The sequence below is a fragment of the Oryctolagus cuniculus genome, chromosome 5, assembly GCF_964237555.1.
Source record: "Oryctolagus cuniculus chromosome 5, mOryCun1.1, whole genome shotgun sequence".
Lineage (NCBI taxonomy): Eukaryota > Metazoa > Chordata > Mammalia > Lagomorpha > Leporidae > Oryctolagus > Oryctolagus cuniculus.
Window position 1 is genome coordinate 169516606 of NC_091436.1, and position 17758 is coordinate 169534363.

The 17758-nt window shown below is 53.8% G+C and overlaps 1 protein-coding gene and 1 long non-coding RNA gene across 16 annotated transcripts in view; one reads left to right on the plus strand and one right to left on the minus strand.

Moving 5' to 3' along the window:
* The window catches only part of DUSP22 (dual specificity phosphatase 22), a 60413-nt gene that overhangs the window by 26514 nt on the left and 16141 nt on the right, over nucleotides 1–17758 (minus strand). For 8 of the 14 annotated variants that reach the window (XR_011389079.1, XR_011389078.1, XM_070074880.1 and 5 more), the window contains exon 3: nucleotides 13855–13937. Coding sequence is in view for 12 of the 14 variants with exons in the window: in XM_070074873.1 (XP_069930974.1) it covers nucleotides 13855–13937 (83 nt within the window). In the remaining 2 variants the exon portion in view is untranslated. Of the gene's footprint in view, nucleotides 1–12440; nucleotides 12528–13854; nucleotides 13938–17758 lie in introns of all 14 variants that reach the window. The other 6 variants (XM_070074878.1, XM_017337678.2, XM_017337677.2 and 3 more) reach the window with 1 other exon arrangement.
* On the plus strand, nucleotides 1321–16252 carry LOC138849848 (uncharacterized). 2 transcript variants are annotated; one of them, XR_011389080.1, is made up of 2 exons: nucleotides 1321–8470; nucleotides 12851–16252. It is a non-coding gene; the product is annotated as an uncharacterized lncRNA (long non-coding RNA). The 2 variants fall into 2 exon arrangements; XR_011389081.1 differs by having other exon boundaries at nucleotides 1321–6754.

Below are 17758 nucleotides of genomic sequence, written 5' to 3' on the forward strand. Positions count from 1 at the left end.
TCCTTAAGCCAGCGCGGGGTGGGTCATGCGAAGGCAGCGGGGGTGGGAGCCACACAGGCTCCTACCTGCCACCGAAAGCCACCGCTCGGTTCTCAGGTCCCTGTGTGGACCGGAGGTGCACAGCGGTGACTCATGAAAAACGGGCCCGGTGGGAGCTGTCGCCCCAAACCAAGGCCATCTCCTGTCTTACTTAAGGAAGGAGATGCTGGACAGCCATTTCCAGAAATTACCGTAAGTGAAAGCCACTGATTAGAAACCATCCAGAGACATCAATGGTAGACTTGTCAGAAGCTTTCTCTAAACTGGTATCGTCAAGGAAGGCTCTCTCTCATGCATCTCAGCTCCTGAAACAGGGTCCCTGGCTCCTCCCTGCCCACCCGACACCAGTATGCAGCCCCCTGCCCCTGATCTCGCTCTCTGCCACTGTCCCCAGCTCATCCGGCTGCAGGACACTGGGCTGCGTGCAAGTCTCAAATCTTCTGTACTTTCCTGCCCCTCCAAGTCCCTGCTGTTTCCTCTTTCTGGAACACCCTTCGACTCAGGGCCCCGCCTAGGGGCTCCTCCTCGGTACAAGCGCCGTGGTGTAACCCACTGGCCTCTCCCCTCACCACAGCCTCCAGCTCCTGCTCTGCACACCCCACGCACCCCGGCACAGCCAGCACACGCAGGCAGGAGGAAGAAAGCACACTGTTAAAGTCTGAATTTTTCAGAATTCTGGAAGTGCTGTTCCTGGGCCGGCCAATGCACCTGCATCGGCTCCAGAGCCAGGTCAGGTGCCGGGGGACAGAGGCCTCGGCACTGCGCGGCAAGACACTCCCCAGCAGTGGAGAATTCCATCAGCGGAGAGCATGCCACTGACAGCCATTTCCAGGGGACAACGTGGTCCCAAGCTTCAGGCCTGGCTCCTGGAGGGCCCCTCCCAGCGGTGCCCCACAAAGCCAGCCTGAGGCCTGCGATTACTGGGGCACAGCCATGCCTGCTGGCCACCTGTTGTCTAAGGTCCCTCCCAACACAGCACAGACACCCTTCAGACCCCCCAAACGCTATCCGGGCCTTGACAGAAAACAGTGCACCGAGGAGCGTCCAGGCAGTCTCATCACACACACACAGTCAGCCTGCACATCCATGCTCTGCTACATGTTAACAACAGCTGGGACAGCTACCGCCCTCTCAGCAAACGGCTGTGGTCACCTCTCTTCCCTACTCCACTAGAGACAGAGAGAGAGAGAGAGAGAGAGACAGAGACAGAGACAGAGAGAGACAGAGACAGAGAGAGGCCATTATTTCACCCCCTCTTCCCTCCCGCATGATGTCACAATATGTGAACGTCACTAAGGGCACTGCCAGGAGACAGTGGGTGTTCAACAGATGGTGGACGGCAGCAGGCCTCTGGTCAGTGGCTCTCCTGTGATGCTTGGTCACCTCACCCAGACCAGGCTGGGGAGCTGGGAGCAGGTGGCTCCAGGACGTGCCTTCAGGGAGCGAGCTGGCCTCACTGGAACACAGCGAGGCAGGCACAGGGCACTGCTCAGAATAGCACTCTTTGGCAGGTGAGTGAACCAATGCATCCTCAGGCTCCCCTGGCCTGTGATGTAGACAAGGCTCAAGCTACAGCATAGGGAGTGGCTGGCAGTGTAGACCTCACCTGGCAGCACCGAGGAGCCCCTTTCTTAACAGCACTCCCCGTGCTCCCAGCCTCACGCTGCTTCCTCCCTCTGTTCTGGGAAGGAGGTAGGACTCTGGCCAGTCCTCTGTGGGTGGGGCTCCGACTCCACATCATGAGCCAAGGCAGCTCAGCACCAGGGGAGTAGAGGGAAGCCAGGCGGGGGACAGCAGCTCCCCCATTTCTCTGACTACCCTACAGGTAAAGGCGGCCTGGTGGAGACGCACTGGACGCTCCTGGCGCACGCACACGCAGGTGCAGGCGGGAGGACAGGCTCCCGGCTGGCTGAGAGGGGCACTGCACTGCTGCCCTGCCCCCGCCTGCCATGGCCCTGGGCTGCAGAGAGCTATTTTTACCTCCACAGCTGCATCCTCTTGCATGCAGCGCAGAAGGAAGCCCCAGGCCACCTTGGTCAGAGTCCCTGTGGGGAAGCACAAGGGAGGCCAGGGGTCCTCACTGGGGTCAGCAAGCCCTGGCAATGACCACTGGAAGCCCTTCAGCCCTGCTGCTTGTCGCTGGGAGCAGTTTCCACGCACACGGGCAGGGACCTCAGTTTCCAGAACAATAACGATGCTACCTCTCCTGTGTCAGCTTTGAGATTTTTTTCCTTAGGGCATGGGGCCAGGCCACTCAGCAGCATGGCTTCCAGGGACCATCATCCCAGGCTGCACTGGAGCTGCCTCCTGTTTGGGTGCTGTGGCGCTGCTCTCCTGAGACAGCGGATTTCACATAACAGGTCAATGTGGGTTATACCTGCTCCACTCCAGGCTCAGGCCTCTCCCAAGGCCAGAACAGCCTGAGACACTCTGGGGGCCACAGAGCTTAGGAACAGTTCCCGGGGCAAGGAGTCTCATGCCAAGGGCCAGGCTCAACTCACCCCCCAGTCCCAGAGGGACAGAGACGCCTGTCTCTCTGTGGCCACTGCGAGAGGGCGAACGGACCGACGACCTGCCCCCCACCCCCACTCCCGTCGCTGCCTCCCTGGTGCCCTCTCCTTGCTTGGGCTTTAGTTCCCACCGACTTGTAGTCACAGGCCTCCACAACTGTCTCCCCGTAGCTGGGGAAAAGTCTGAGAAGCAAACAAGGATGGCCTCCCAGAGAAAGAAGCCCTAGCTCAGCTCCATCCACCTCCTGCCTTCCCGTGGCCCCCGGGCTGTGAGCCACCCGCAGTGCACTACCCCAACTTTCACTGAGCATTTTATCTGCTTTCCCACCAGAAAGGAGGGCAACAGGTAGCTGCCGGTGCCCCCGCTCAGTGATGAAGGCTGAAACTTGACGTCTTCCCTAGTTGTGGTGATAACTGAAAGGGGAGAAATAATTTCTCAGTTCAAACGCAGGGTTTGACAATATGCTTCACCCCAGTGCACCCACGTGTGCACACACACACGCACGCACACGCACCTCCAAACCATCTCAGGGAGTCAGGCCACAGAGACGGGAGGCACGTTACAAGCAGCACACAGGGCGCTGGCTCTAGCGCCTTCCACTGAGCTGATGAAACTAGCTGGGTGCTGTTGCCTCACTCTCGGGCTTTTCAAATACGGCGGGATCACTTCCCCTGCAGGTGTGGGCCGACACAGCCCCACCTGCAGTGCCTACCGGCACAGAATCATCACAAGCACCTGGAAACAGCACATTTGCTTAAACCAGTCTTTGGTAAACCAGGCTGCATCATGATTTTCCTTATGGTAAACACCAACAGGGGTTCCCAAGGAGCCCTTTACCTCAGCTGTGGGTCTTGCCCAGTTGCTGTCTTTAGCTTCCTGTTCAAACTTTTGATTGCAAACTGGCAGGCCCTCCACCCAGGGAGCTCTGAATGCAGAATTCCCTTGGAGACACCCCCTTCCCTCCCCGTGACCTGGAACTGGAGGCACTCCTGCTCCACGGATACTTCTTGGGCTGCTTCCTCCAAACCAAGCCACTCTCCTCTTCCCAGCCCTTCACTGAAGCTTCGCATCCCCTGTGAAGCCTTGTCCCTCCTCCCGTCTCAGCATCTAAAACAGCTGCACGCTCAAGGGTCTTCTTGGGTTGATGAGCGAAGAATGGCTGACTCTGGGGTGAAAGGAGACAGACTATCCAGGCACAGCGCTCGGTGGTGCCCTGCAGGGAACCCCAGAGAGACCGTGCTCACAAGAGCCGAGTGCAACTGGGATGCACGCAGACTGAGCAGGAACCACGATGTGCCGCCCTCGCAACATCCACCTGGGCCCGGGTGAGATCTGTGTGCTGTGCCCTGGACGTGGCTACACAACCCACAAACGCGTCACGGCAGGACGGTGTCACAGCACACGTGCACGCCGACGATGCTCAGATCCTGCTGTCCAGCCTCAGCCTCCCTTCCGAGCCCCGCACCTCTACCTGCTTGTGAACAGCACATGGGCATCTTGCCTAGGCCTGAGCCGGGCACGTTCTCCCACACCAGCTCTGCCCCAGGGCAGGCACGGCTGTTGGTCTTTTTTCAGCCTGTAATGCTGTAGCCTCGGGTGTCCCCCCATCCCCCTCCACATCTGTCTTAGCAGCAGACAACTCCCGTTCACTCCACTCGAGAAGTGACTTCTTGTCGACATTCTGAAGCCGTCTGATGAGACTCCTACAAGCTCGTGGCTTCCCGATGGACTTCTGTCTTTTCATGTACATAGTCTCAACCTTTGTCCTTTTCTTGGTTTGCTTTCAACTCCATTTCATCTGATAAAACTGTTCCCGGGCGCCTTTCTGTTGGTTCGCTTGCTGGAGAACCCGTTCCCATCCTTTCATTTTCAACCTTCGTGTGTCGCATTGTGGGAGACTCAGATCACATCAGGCTTCCATGTCTAGGAAAATAACCCACCCTCCAGTGTCCCAGCTCAAATCCCCGCTTCTTACCAGGATTCCAGGAAGGGCTTAGGATTCCCAAGTCCACACCATCCACAAGCCAGCCTGCTGGGAAAGAGTCTGAACGTGTCACCTGACTTGTGCATGGACCCTCTCTGGGTTTCTGTTTCCCCCAAGGTGACCAGACAGCTCATCTCCACAAGCCCTCTCCTGGTCTGTGCTGAGCCTGCTTTTCTGGCCTGGCCACTCCGTGGACTACTCGGCTGTGTGGTCCCCGACTGACACACATTGCCTTTGCAAGTCCCAAGCCTTTGCACACGCTGCCTCCTCTATCACGAATCTCACCACCAGCTCCAGCTGTTTCTCCTCTCCATCACTCCCTAACAGACCTCAGCTACGTGCAGCGTCACAACACATGGGCACCTCTGCCAGGCCTTGCTGGTGGCCACTTGCTGCTGAGCCTTGCCTCTGGAGTGCATGTGCAACTCTGCGCCTTTCTAAGGATTTACATGAATGCACAGCTTCATCTTTGTTCTCTGTGTTTGGTTTCAACTACAAGACAGGTGATCAGTAAATGTCTGCTAGATCTAGAGCAACAACCCCCAGTTTGGCCAAAAGGAGAACTGAGGATGTACCACCCTCGCCCCACTGCACAGACCACCTTCTGCACTCTCTAACCAGGCGGACCTCCTTGTGGGATCTCCTATGGCCACAGGGATCATTTCCTCCAGGCAATACCTGCCTCCCCCTCCTGCCTCCTGTGAGGCCATCTCAATGCTGTCTCTTTACAGTGTCTTCCCTAAATCCCCAGCCCTGGGCATGTGGACCATGTATAGACTTGACAGCGGCCTCACATCCAGGCCACACATCCTGGAGTGTGCAGCCATGCGAGCTGCAGTGTGTGAACGCATATCTCCCTCGGCTTGGAGATCCTGGCAGATCTTGCCACTTGCATATTCACCACTGACGACCAGGAGGGATGCAAACCAGGCAAACCCTCTCCCCACGCCAAGAACACAGTACTTAGCACACGTGCACTTGGGTCTTAATCACGCACAGGACTCAGAAGATGAGAGACACCAGGGGGGCGCAGTGCAAAACGCTCAAGAAACTGAGAGTTGCCCTGCAGGAGGAATCTAGAAAGAGTGTTCTGTAGAAGTGTGCCCTTGGTGAATGTGAGTCCTGAAAAGAAGGAGCATGGCAGAACTGCAGGCTGCCACCAGAAGGCCAGGCCCAGAGAAGCGGGCAAGAGCTGACTCAGTGATTTTAGGAAGCCCGGCTCCTCCCCAGAATCAGTGCTGGAATTCTCCCAGTGCTCCATCTGCAAACGAGGCTGTGGCAGAAGGGCCACAGGCAGATGCAGCCACCCTCTCGTGCACTTGACTGCCCACACACAAGGAACTTAGACACAGCCTGATTCGACACAGAGCGATTACTAGACAGTTTTCGATACCTACCATGATCATTTCTGTTTGAGTCATATCTATTTAAGTCTGGGGTTGGCGTCAAACAAATTTGCCTCGACACATGAAAGCTGCTAGAGGCCTTTGGTGGAGAAGGCACCGCTGATTCTTGGGCTGCATTAAAGAGATTTTCCTAGAGCGGTGAAAACAACCAAGGTTTTCTGGAAACAACTGTCAACCTGAAAAACCTTTCCCGGTGACACGAGGACTTGTTTTTCAAAGGCCCTGGCCCTTACCAGCCACTTGGCAGGGTGGTGTTTTCGTCATGCCAGTAAGGTACCTGAAACCACTCACCCCGGAAGCATGCCCACTCCAAATAGGAAAGCTCACCCAGGGCTTCCGGCTGGATCACCGGGTGAATGTGGGGACCCTGAAGATGGGATATAAACTCACGCAGGAGCGTACAGATACTGAGAACAAATTCAGTGCCACTAAAAAGATGTGGCTGGGGCTGTCCTCTCGAGTGGACAACATGCTTGTTTTGTGCCTGTTGACCATGGGTGACCACCACACATGGATCCGTGAGACACGGGATGCTTTTGGGCCAGGAGTTGACCTGTCACAGCACGGCCCACCCACCTACCCACCCTGCTTCCCTCTCCCTCTTCACTCACAGAGACACTTTGGGGATGTTCTCGTTGTAACACACACATTCAGTCACAGAAGCACAGAGCAGGAATGGAAAGCACCCTTCCTGCCTGTCCCCCTCCCACTGCCGTCTTCCAGGGAAGAACCTCGCTGCAGAGACCGCGTGGCACCGCCCTTCCGCACCCGTACCTGTACTGCTTCACCAAGCTCAGGGAAATGGAATCAAAAGGTAAATTTATTCTATTTAAAAAAATTTGTTAAACCCATGCAGTTTTTTCATAGTATGCATTTCCATGAACTTTTAAAAAGATCCTTGTATGCAGGAATTAAAAAAAAATTGGCACCAGATAAAGTCACCTTTTAATTCCATTTTCCATTGACTTTTTTTAGAAAATGATTTATTTATTTATTTGAAAGCTAGAGTTATAGAGAGGGAGAGGCAGAGAGAGAGAGAGAGAGAGAGAGAGAGGTCTTCCATTCACTGTTTCATTCCCCAAATGGCTGCAACAGCCAGAGCTGTACCCATTTGAAGCCAGGAACCAGGAGCTTCTTGGGCCCAAGCACTTGGAACATCTTCCACTGCTTTCCCAGGCCACAGCAGAAGCTGGATTGAAAGTGGAGCAGCTGGGTCTCGAACCTGTGTCCATATGGGATACTGGCACTGCAGGCAGCAGCTTTACCTGCTACACTACAGCACTGGCCCCATCCACGGACTTTTTGAAGGACTCTGGTCTATATACATACAGATGTGCAATATTACATAGAGGAGATAGTATCGTGGGTATTATTCTACACCTTGCTTCTTTCCCCTAAGGAACTGTTCTGTGTGCAAATACAGAGATCTTCCTTGTCTTTTTGAATGGTTGCTGCTGGTTGCCGAATATGGCTGGACTGTAACTGACCACTCTCTGCTGCACAGGCAGGCTGGCTCCAGTTTCTCCCTGCGACAAACACAGCTGCCATGAACATCTGCACAACCTGTGTGTGGCAGGGTGGGGGGAGGGCATGTGGCTTTTGGGGTTTATCCTTTTTGTGTCTACAGCCTCTGTGACTTGCTGGTCTTGGAAAGGACAGACCCACGGGTCCCAAGAGCTGATTGATGCGGTCACCAGGTGGAAAGACAAGGGATGTTCCATGGGTATGTTGAGTGGCACCAGAGCGGGGGCCCAGGCAGCCAGGCTCTCTGTCTTGAATGCTCTTGTGAGCTGACCACGAGTCCACAAAATCTGATACAACACCTTCCTGCACCTTGCTCCCCCCCCAGCCTTGGGCATGGGGTCCTGACTATGGCATTACCTATCATCTCTGTCTTGGATGCACGCTCCTCCTTACAGACCAAACCAAAGGAGCTGAAGGATGCCCCAGAGATCACTCGAAGTCCAGAAGCTCCGCAGGGGATTCTTGTCATAATTTAGTACGAGAGGATTCTGAACTAGAGAACAGGGTTGCTGCATAAAATACGCATCCCCGCCTGCCCGTGCTTCCCGGCAGGTGAGGTCCTGCACACCCAGCTCACGTGGGTGAGGCACACCCAGCTCACGTGAGGCTGCACTGCACTCATCGGATCCTTGGCTTCCAAAATTACTCAGGATCGAGAAATCATTCTTGACACAGCTCGACCTTCACACCCCTCCATGAGCTGCGAGTGGCCAAAGACATGATTTCTTTCTTTTCGTGGAGCTGAACGTGTGCATGGCGCTTCCCCTGTGCCCAGCAAACATCTGCAGAGCCGGCACCCATGTGCCAGACCCAAAGCGAGTGCCTCCAGAAACCCCAACACGGCACCTGCCTGCCACCAGCTCAGGGGCCAGGCCAGGAGACTTGGAGCACCAAACAGGTACCATGCCGTCTGCTATGGTCCAGAGGCTGTCCCAGGACAGACAGCACAGAGAAGGGGAAGAAGCCCTGTGGTTGGTGGGCACTGGAGTGTTCCTCTCAGAGCCAGGTGAGCTGGGGCTGGGCTTTGAAGCAGGGGTGGACTTGGGCAGGCGAGAGAGGGAGGGAAGGAGAAAGACGAGAGAGTTGAAGCAGCTTGCTTGAGCTTTAAATGCCTCTGAGCACCTCGCTTCTGTCCTGGGGCGCCTCTAGCCAGGGGCCACTCGGCCCCCGGGGACAGACCCAGTGCCAAAGGACAGGACTATCCAGGCAACCCGGGCATCTCACCTTGGCGAGGGTTTCCTTACACACACACACAGGTGAGTGAGACAGCAGTGCAAGAGGGGCAACAGCAAACATCAGGACCAGGCACAGAACTCACAGAATTAAATTCTGGGCAGCGTCACTGGAAGAAGTGTCCTTAATATTAAAGGAAACATAAGACAGAATCACCAGGAATGATGAAAGTCTGCCTGTGAAGGGACTCCATTCTGTTAAACAGGAAGAAAACGTAAATGGTTCAGAATATACAAGCCACACTAAAAAAAAGTCCCAGCTGAAGTACAGCCCGTAAATCCTAGCTGGTTTACATATCGTCCTCTGCTTTGCATGCATACGTACAAGCTATTTCTCTTTTTAATCATACAATATATATCATTTAACAATTAAAATCTTTAGGTCGCCAATCTAGTGAAGGCATGCGAAACGTTCAAGGCATTTTTGTTAATAGTGAAAAATAGTTTTGCTTCCTGCAGGTGCTCTGGTTAAATACACAGAATGAAAAATGAAACAAACTCTGAAATTTTTACCTTAGGAAGATAGTGTTCTGTTTCTTTTTTCAGGGGAAGAGAGAAACCTTTCATTGCTCAATATTACTTCCTCAGCATCTACGAATAATTTCGGGCTTCTGATTTGAAAAATCACGTCTCTGACACAGGAGTTTTCATTCTCCCCATCCCAAAACCTGGAGAAATCAGTAGGCACCGAAGTCACAGGCTCACACCTGTCGCACCGCACTGTAAGGGACACTTCTGAGAGAACAGAGCAACCCCCTGTGGAGGGCTGAGCAGGGCATCAGAGGAAGGCGAATCCCCCACCAAACTTCACCATTATCTTCCCAATTCTGGCTCTACTTTCTGTAATCAGTGTGACAATGTTTCCCCCCAAGGGCACTGTCTGGCAGGAAGACTTCAGCTTCCAGCCCTAGCTCTGCTGTGAGCAGTGCCCTAGCCTGGTTACTCCGCGGAGGAGCCAGGGTGATGCCATCCACTTGGCTCGGCATTCCTGAGAGCGAGGTGCAGAGTCCGGGCCACAGGAGAGGAAGTCCTGGCATGGAGCTCCCTCCCAGGCCACAGGGTCAGAGCCAGGTAGCCTGAACTCCCAGCCTCCCCCAAAGGCCCAGGCAGCTTCTCACTCACACAGCACAAAAGGGAGCTGCCGCAAACAAGGACCCGTTAGATTCCTCGCCTGATCCAAGCCACGCTCTTCTCTCACTGGACTGTAGTCACGAGGATATTTATAAAACAGCCACGATACACAGCTGGTTTATACACAAAGGGCTCTGCCACCACAGACCCCAGGGCCTGGCACACAGTAGGAGCTCAACAGAACGAATCACTAACCCCTTGACTTCAAGAGATTTGTCTGCAAAGCAGCAGGACATGTGAGGACGGCATTTGCGGCAAAACCAAAATCCTGCCAGTCAGAAGCAGAGAAGAAGAAAGCTCAGTGCTGGGGCCGGGTGGGGAGATCAACACTCACACCCAGCTACCACTACCGAGGCGGCCATGACAAGCAGCAGGCGTGCTGGGAGACTCTGGCCTGGGAGAGAAGCTGGCTTCCCATCCAGCTGCCCAGGCCGGCTGTAGGGTCCTTGGGCAGGGCCCTTCACGTCTCTCAACTTCAGGATTCTGGTTCACGCAGCGGTGGAGTCGGACCCCACTTTGCTGGGATTCCTGTGTCAGACGAAGAGCGGCGGGCAGAGATGGAGACGGAGCTCTTCGCCTCTCGGCTGTAACTCACAGTCAGCGACTGCCACGGTCCGGGAGTTTCTCCGGCGTTTCTGGGACCCTTTGTGCTGGGAGGTCTGCCTGTAACTGGGGCTCAGACCCCTGCTCTCCTGGTTCAGAGCGAACAGAAATCCTGTCCCGTCCACCAAGGAAGCACCAGAGGCTGCCCAGCTCCAGCCGACCCCCAGAACTCCCAGAAGGCCTGAGACCAGCATCTGCCAGCCTCTCCCCCACGTCAGGCTGCCCCACAGAGACCAGGCACTGCCAACACAGAGCTCCTCCCCACCCCCAGACTACCCAAATGATGCAGGGTCACATCTAACCCAGCCCAAATCAATCGGGTCATCAGTTCCCCAATTCCTCCCTAAATGAAACCAATCAATGCGCAACGACTGAACATGTCTCTAGCAGACCGTCCCTTGTGGGTGCGCTCGCTGCCGCTGATGCCGGCTGAGTCTCAGCTCTCGCCACTCAGAGACGTTGTAACAGGCAAAAGAAGGTACAGTCTCCATCCCCTCCACAGCAGGTTCTTGGAACAAAACAAAGGCAAAGAGGACCAGGACGTGGTGTGTGCACAAAGGCAGCCGGCAGCGGGCAGCAAGCCCAGGGCTGGGGCTGACTCCCCTCCCCAGGAGTCTCAGCTCGGCAGCGGGGGAGCAGCCCTCAGAGCAAGCACCCGCCCAGGAGCCTTGCCCAGGCTCCAAGGGGCAGCACGCCCTTCCCAGGGCTTCCTTCTCGGCATCCCCGTGACCTCAGCAGGTGACGGGGACAGGAGCGTGGGCTCACACAAACTGCCCCCTGCTCGGAAAGACTGGCAGATGTATTCCTCCGGCAGAGAGCCCTCCCTCCCTTCTTCCATCAGCACAATGGTGAAACCTTCCGAGAGGCCTCCAGCCGGCCCAGCCCCCGGGCTCAGTGTTTCCCCCCGGCATCACGTCCAAGCCCATCCTGAGAGTCCTCCCAGAGCCCCGACCAATGACCCCGGTGCAGGAAGCCGCCCTCAACCGCGTGCCTTCCTTCTCACTCAACTACCCGACAAGAAGAGCAGACGGAAGATTGCAAGCGTCCTTGATGATGGCTGTGAAGCACCCAAGTGCTTAAAAACCCACTGACACGTTTGTCGGAAGCCACCCAAAGACGTGTCTACAGTGTGGTGCCCGGGGCCTGCCTGGAACAGCAGCAGGACACATGGACACAAGGGGCTGAATTCTCCATCACGCTCAGCCCCAGACTTGGGCACCTGCCGTAAAATCGGGGCCATCGGACAAACACGCTTGGTTTTGGGATCCCAGCCCTCTCCTCTCCCGCGCACTATTCCGGCCTCCTGCTGGGCCCCTCACCAGGTGGAGCAGCAGCCCACCCCTTGGGCTCAGCCCTGCACACACTGTCCTCTCTCCCCTTCATCCTGCCCTATTTCCCTCCAAGAGTCAGGGCCAGCCTAACAGCTGCCGCAGAATAAAATCCACCCACCAGTCCCCACCGACTCCACACAACCAATGACCCTGACTCATCTCAGGCTGACAGAGCTCAAGGCAGGGAGTGCAGCTTGAGATTTAAGACAGACCAAACCCTGCAACTTCGTTCTGCTAATGAACGCGGCGGGCGAGTTCAAACGACTTCCGGCGCTTGCGTTTCCCTACTCCTGCAGTCAGAGGGGCTATTGTTTGAGTGGCTCCTTTGCTAAAGATTATTCATGAATTACCTGTGATCAAGGGGGAAGGCCATTCAACAGTGGGGCTAGTAAAGACGAGCTCACACAGAAGCACTCGCCAGTAAGCTCAGGCAGTGACAGCACCCAAAGACTACAACAGGATGTCCCCAGATAAAGCCGTCCCTGGGGAAAAGGGGGCAGAATTTTCCGTCTTCCCCTCAAGCTTTCTTCTTCCCTTCCTCACTGTAAAGCAGAGTTTGTCCCTTGTAGATGACACAGGACAGCACGTGGTGTGTTGCTGGTGGAACGATGCAGTGGGCCTCAGGGGCTATGCGCTGGTCTCTCTGTGCCTGGGTTACACTCCCACCTGCTTCACGCACCTGCCGCCATTTCCCGTGTGCAGAATGGGGAGGCAGGACAGGTGAGGACTGTGGCTCTTCCATTTCTAACACGTGGAGATCTGGCATCTGGGCAAAATCACAATGTGAACATATGTAAGGGCCGTGGCCACACATGGCAATGTGTTCCATGAAACAGGGTGTTCGAGTGTCGAGCGAGGAAGGCCTGGAGGGTGAGGGGGAAGGACCTGTATGTAATTTATTAAAATAAAGGAAACCTCAAGCCTCATCTTGTGATTAAAGAGGAAGTCAATCATGACCAGTGTGCAGTTTAAGTTGGCCATAGCTTGGCTATATTTTAAATGCAAACTATTGTTGATTTTTAAAAAAGCTTTTTTCAAAGCAACTGTGAAGCTCAAAAAAATTTTTTTTGTTGTTTCCAATAAAATCAGGCTGCAACACAAATCTTCCCACGTTAGAAAAAAAAAAAAAAAAAAGCAACCCGATGAGCTGAAACAGCAGAAGGAAGTGGAGCTCACGGACCTGGAGGAACGGATTCAGGTTTGCTCAGCACCCATGATGCTATGCTGCTGTCACAATGAATGGAGTCCCTTGTTCTGCGTTCTCCCCTGTTCTCTTCTGTCTCTGCTTGTTTCATGCCAACTATGTTCTGGCAGCTCCAAATTGGACTCCACAAAATAAAAATAAAATAAAAAATACTACCTTCTCTTGAATGATATGAATTTCAGTAAAACAGCTAGAACCGGGATTGCTTCTTTAAGAACAAGTCACCCCTCCCTCTCCAGCACCCCACCCTAAAATAGAAAAACACATACAAATCACAACCACACGCACATTATTTGCTAAAAAGAGGTAACTTGGGCTTTGTCAAGGCTAATAAACAGAAATAGATCTTGCTCCTGGCCAACAGCTAAAACCGTCCAGCGGGTTAAATTGAAAATGTTTTTGGAATTAGTATGCAAGTAGACACACCCTGTTTACCCCAAAACCCAAAATACAGCAACAGCCTCTACGCTGAGAGTTTCCAAAGTCTCCTGAGACCATTTACCTTCATTGTCTCTGACTCTCGAATGCAAATCAAAGGTATCTGAGCTTAGATGGGGGAAAACCAGGAAATGAGCAGCCTGGGAGATGATTTTGAACGGAGTGAGTGTTCAGTGTCCCTGCACTCCAGAGGGAAATGCAGCTGCAGCTCACTCTTTGGCACTCAGCCAAGACAGCCAAGCCAGCAATGCTGCTGGAGCACAGAGGAACACACCCGGCCGCCGTCGCCGTGCCGAGGGCTGGGAGTCATGCAGACACAGCCTGAGCACCAAACGCAGAGCGCCAGCCGCTGCGGGCACACAGAGAACAAGGCTGCCGTCCTCAGTGTCGCTTCCGTTGCCACGGAACCCAGTGCAGACCCAGACACACACCTGCTGAAGCCCTCTCTTACCTCCAACATGGGCCTGGCACTGTCGTGGACAGACAGGATATGTGTCACCTTGTTCTTGCTCAGCTGTTCTGCATCTCTGGCGTCTGTCATTGAACAAAAGGGATGAGTGTGTTAATTGTCTCTGAAAGTTAATACTCCGTAAGTCCAGCCAGAGAAAAACAAAAGCACACAACAATTTGTTTACTTCTTTCTTGAAACTTCATCATTGAACATACTCAGAACAATCTAGATATGGGAATGGAGAGCCATGGCTTTTATGTGTTTTGTCTGTTTTTTTTTTTTTTTTTTTCTGATTGGCACATCTTTTGATCCAGAGTTTATGTAAAACCAGAAATGTCCTTCAATGAATAAACACTATAATCATGATGGCTGCCATCAAAGGACGTGAGTCGATTCTGTAGTTCACATGGGCAAGATCAGGCTTCGACATGAGACACAGAGCCATAAAGATGTTTAAAATATTTTTGAAAATCAATTGCCTTTTAATGGTTAGTCATCCAAGTTACAAGTGAACACAAAAGACCCACTCACTGCAAAACATACAGAGACCCCCAGCTACCGCTGCCCCGGCAGCAAACGCAGGGGCAGGCGTGGATTCAGACAGGACGAGGTCTTATGTCTACATTCACTTTGGAGCACAAGGAAAAATGGGAGATTTTCTGGAAGTTCCAAACAGAGTTGTCCATCAGTCAACAGTTGGTTATTACTTATTTACATTGGAGTATAAACAGAAACAAAAATAATATTCCTTCCAATGCTCCAGCCTGCAGAAAAAAGATTAAAGGGAGTAGGTCCCCAAATTGGAAGCCCCTGCTAATCTACCACGCTGGGGGTGAGCACAAAACAAGCAGGTCAGCTCCCTAGAGCCCTGCCCTGACCTGGCTGAGTTCTAGGAAGTGGGTAAAACGGATTGACAGAAAGCGCTTCGGTAGCCTGTTTCTGTAGACTACTGGCTATCATGGGGAAATGCTCAGGACGCAATCAGAAGCAGAGGGAGGCAGGTCTAACCTGTAAATAAATATAGTCACCCCACAGGGAACCAGGTAGGGGGCCCACAGGCAGCCAGCCTCCATATACACACCAAAAAGAAATGTCCTACTCATCCTCAGTGTGTGCGTCATAGACGAGGAAGGACACAAGCTGGGGATGGAGCGTTCAGAGCTCAAGGCGGCCTCCCTGGGGCCAAAGAGGAGGCCTGGAGAGCAGGGCAGCCTGACAGAGCAGGTGCGTGGCCCATTCCTGTGGACCCTCCTGGACCAGTTCTGCCCAGGGTGTGAATTTCAGCAATCAGTACTTGTTTTAATATTGGTTCTTCCTACCGTCACAGGATCCACATCTGTGGATTCGACCATGGCTCGTAGATCAAAATAATCAGAAAAGAAAATCACATGTGTACCAAACACGTACAGATGTCTGTTCCTTGTCATTATTCCCTATGCCATGGTATAACCATGGCACAACCACTATACATGGCATTCACACTGCACCAGGAGGCGATGTGAAGCACACGGGGGTGCACACGGCTTCTATGCAGATACTGTGCACGGAAGGGACTTGAGCACAGAAGGGACCCACCGATTTTGGAATCCCTGGGAGTCCTGGAACCAGCCCCCTACCGATACCAAAGGATGACTGTATATTTTTCTCTTTCTACATCAGGTTTATTGAGAAGTAATTCACACATCATAAACTCATCCTTTAAAATACAGCGCAGCCATTTTTAGCCTACTCAGGGCGGTGTAACCAGAGCCACAGTCTAACTCTCACACATTGTCTTCGCCCTATCAACGTGTTTTGGTAACACGGATTATGGTCTTTACAAGTTGTCTGTGGAGCTGATGTCATCGTGGCACAGTAGGTTAAGCCACTGCTTGTGACACCAGCATCCCACATGAGTGCCGGTTCGAGACCCAGCTGCTCTGATTCCCATCCAGCTCCCCGCTACTGTGCCTGGGAAGACAGAGGAAGATGATCCAAGTGCTTGGGCCCCTGCACCCATGTGGGAGACCTGGATGAGTTCCTGGCTTTAGTTGGGGTGTTTGTGGCCATTTGGGGCCATTCAAGGGGTGAACCAGTGACTGGAAGTCCTCTGTCTCTCCATCTCTCTCTCTCTCACTCTGACTTTCAAATACAAAAATCTTTTTTAAACAAACTTGTCTGGGAATAAAGTCACGCATCTGTGAAGACAGATCACTCGGTGACGGAAGGCGCCCTGTGCAGCTGTGTTTTCTCCCAGTGCCTTCTGGAACCCTCGGGGAGTCCCTCCTCCCGTGAAGCACAGCGCAGAAGGCGGAATCCACACTGATAGAGGACGACCCTGGGTCTTTCATCCAACAGATGCAAACCACCCATCACTGTGGAAGGCTCCCTGCAGCCTCGGGCGCCGTGGTGAGGGGCCGGGAACACAGCCAGGAGTGACCCTGGGGCCACCGTCTTGCCCACACGCTCGAGCACAGCCTGGAAGTCCCAGACCAGCTCTTCCTGGGCACAGAATCGCAGGGGCAGAACACAACGCAAGCCTGGCTCCCGCAGCAGGGCCTCCCCGGAGTGGGTTAACAATGCTGGCTCACAGGCCCACCACAGCCCCACTGACCACAGCCTGCACTCTATCCTCTGAGGGCCTTGTGCACCCCACATCCTGAGCCCTGGTGGCCTGGGGGTGTGGCCTCTGACCTAGTACCAACATCACTACCCCGCCAAGCAGTGTTACTACTATTTCTAAGCCAGAAAACCGCTCAGAGCCACTTGCAGTCACAAGCACAATCCACTTTAACAAAACCAATAGGAGTATCAGAAGTGGAGCAGCCGGGACTTGAGTAACAAAGAGAGGAGAGACGGAGAGAGAGAGATCTTCCATCTGCTGGTTTACCCCCCAAATGGTCACAAGGGCCAGGGTTGGGCCAGGCTGAAGCCAGGAGCCAAGAGCTTCATCCAGGTCTCTCACATGGGTGGCGGGGACCCAAACCCTTGGGCCATCTGCTGCTGCTTTTCCCAGGCCATCAGCAGGAAGCTGGATTGGAAGTGGAGCAGCCAGGACAACCAACCAGTGCCCATATGGGATGCTGGTGTCACAGGTGGAGGGTTCATCTGCCACACCACAGCACCGGTCCCTACCATCCACACTGTACACATCAGGAAACTGAAATACATGGGCCGGCACTGTGGCACAGCGGGTAAAGCCACCACCTGCAGCGCCAGCATCCCATAAAGGTGCTGGTCCAAGTCCTGGCTGCTCCACTTCTGATCAGCTCTCTGCTGTGGCCTGGGAAAGCAGTAGACGATGGCCCAGGTCCTTGGGCCCCTGCTACCCACTTAGGAGACCTGGAGGAGGCTCCTGGCTCCTGGCTTTGGCCTGGCCCAGCCCTGATGGTTGCAGCCATTTGGCCAATTGGGGAGTAAACCAGTAGATGGAAGATCTCTCTCTCTCCTCTCTCTCTCTCTCTCTCACTGTAACTCTAAGTTTCAAATAAGTGAATAAATTTTTTTAAAAGTTTACCAAATAAATAAGGAAGGAAATTGCCTAGTGGCACTGGAAGGAAGGAGGGATGGGAGGAAGGAAGGGAAGGAGGAAATGGAGAGGCGAAGGGGGGGTGGGAAATCAGACGGGGAGGGGAGACGTGTTCCTTTTCCTTTACACGATTCTACACTGGAGGTGTGTTACACTCACTGCTTAGAAGAGAAAGACCTGTGGCCAGATGAGACTTCGGGCTAAAGCACAGGTGACCACTGCCTGCACCTTCCAGGAAAGGAGACAGGCTGGGTGTCCTCCCTTGCTACTCACTGGTGCAGACCTGGCCAGGCGTTGGAGCCTGCGAGCGACTATCTCACTTCCACGGGGGCCCCACAGTCAATGTGGTTCCCCTCTCACAGTGGACACTGGCTTCCCACAGCCAGGTGCCTACAC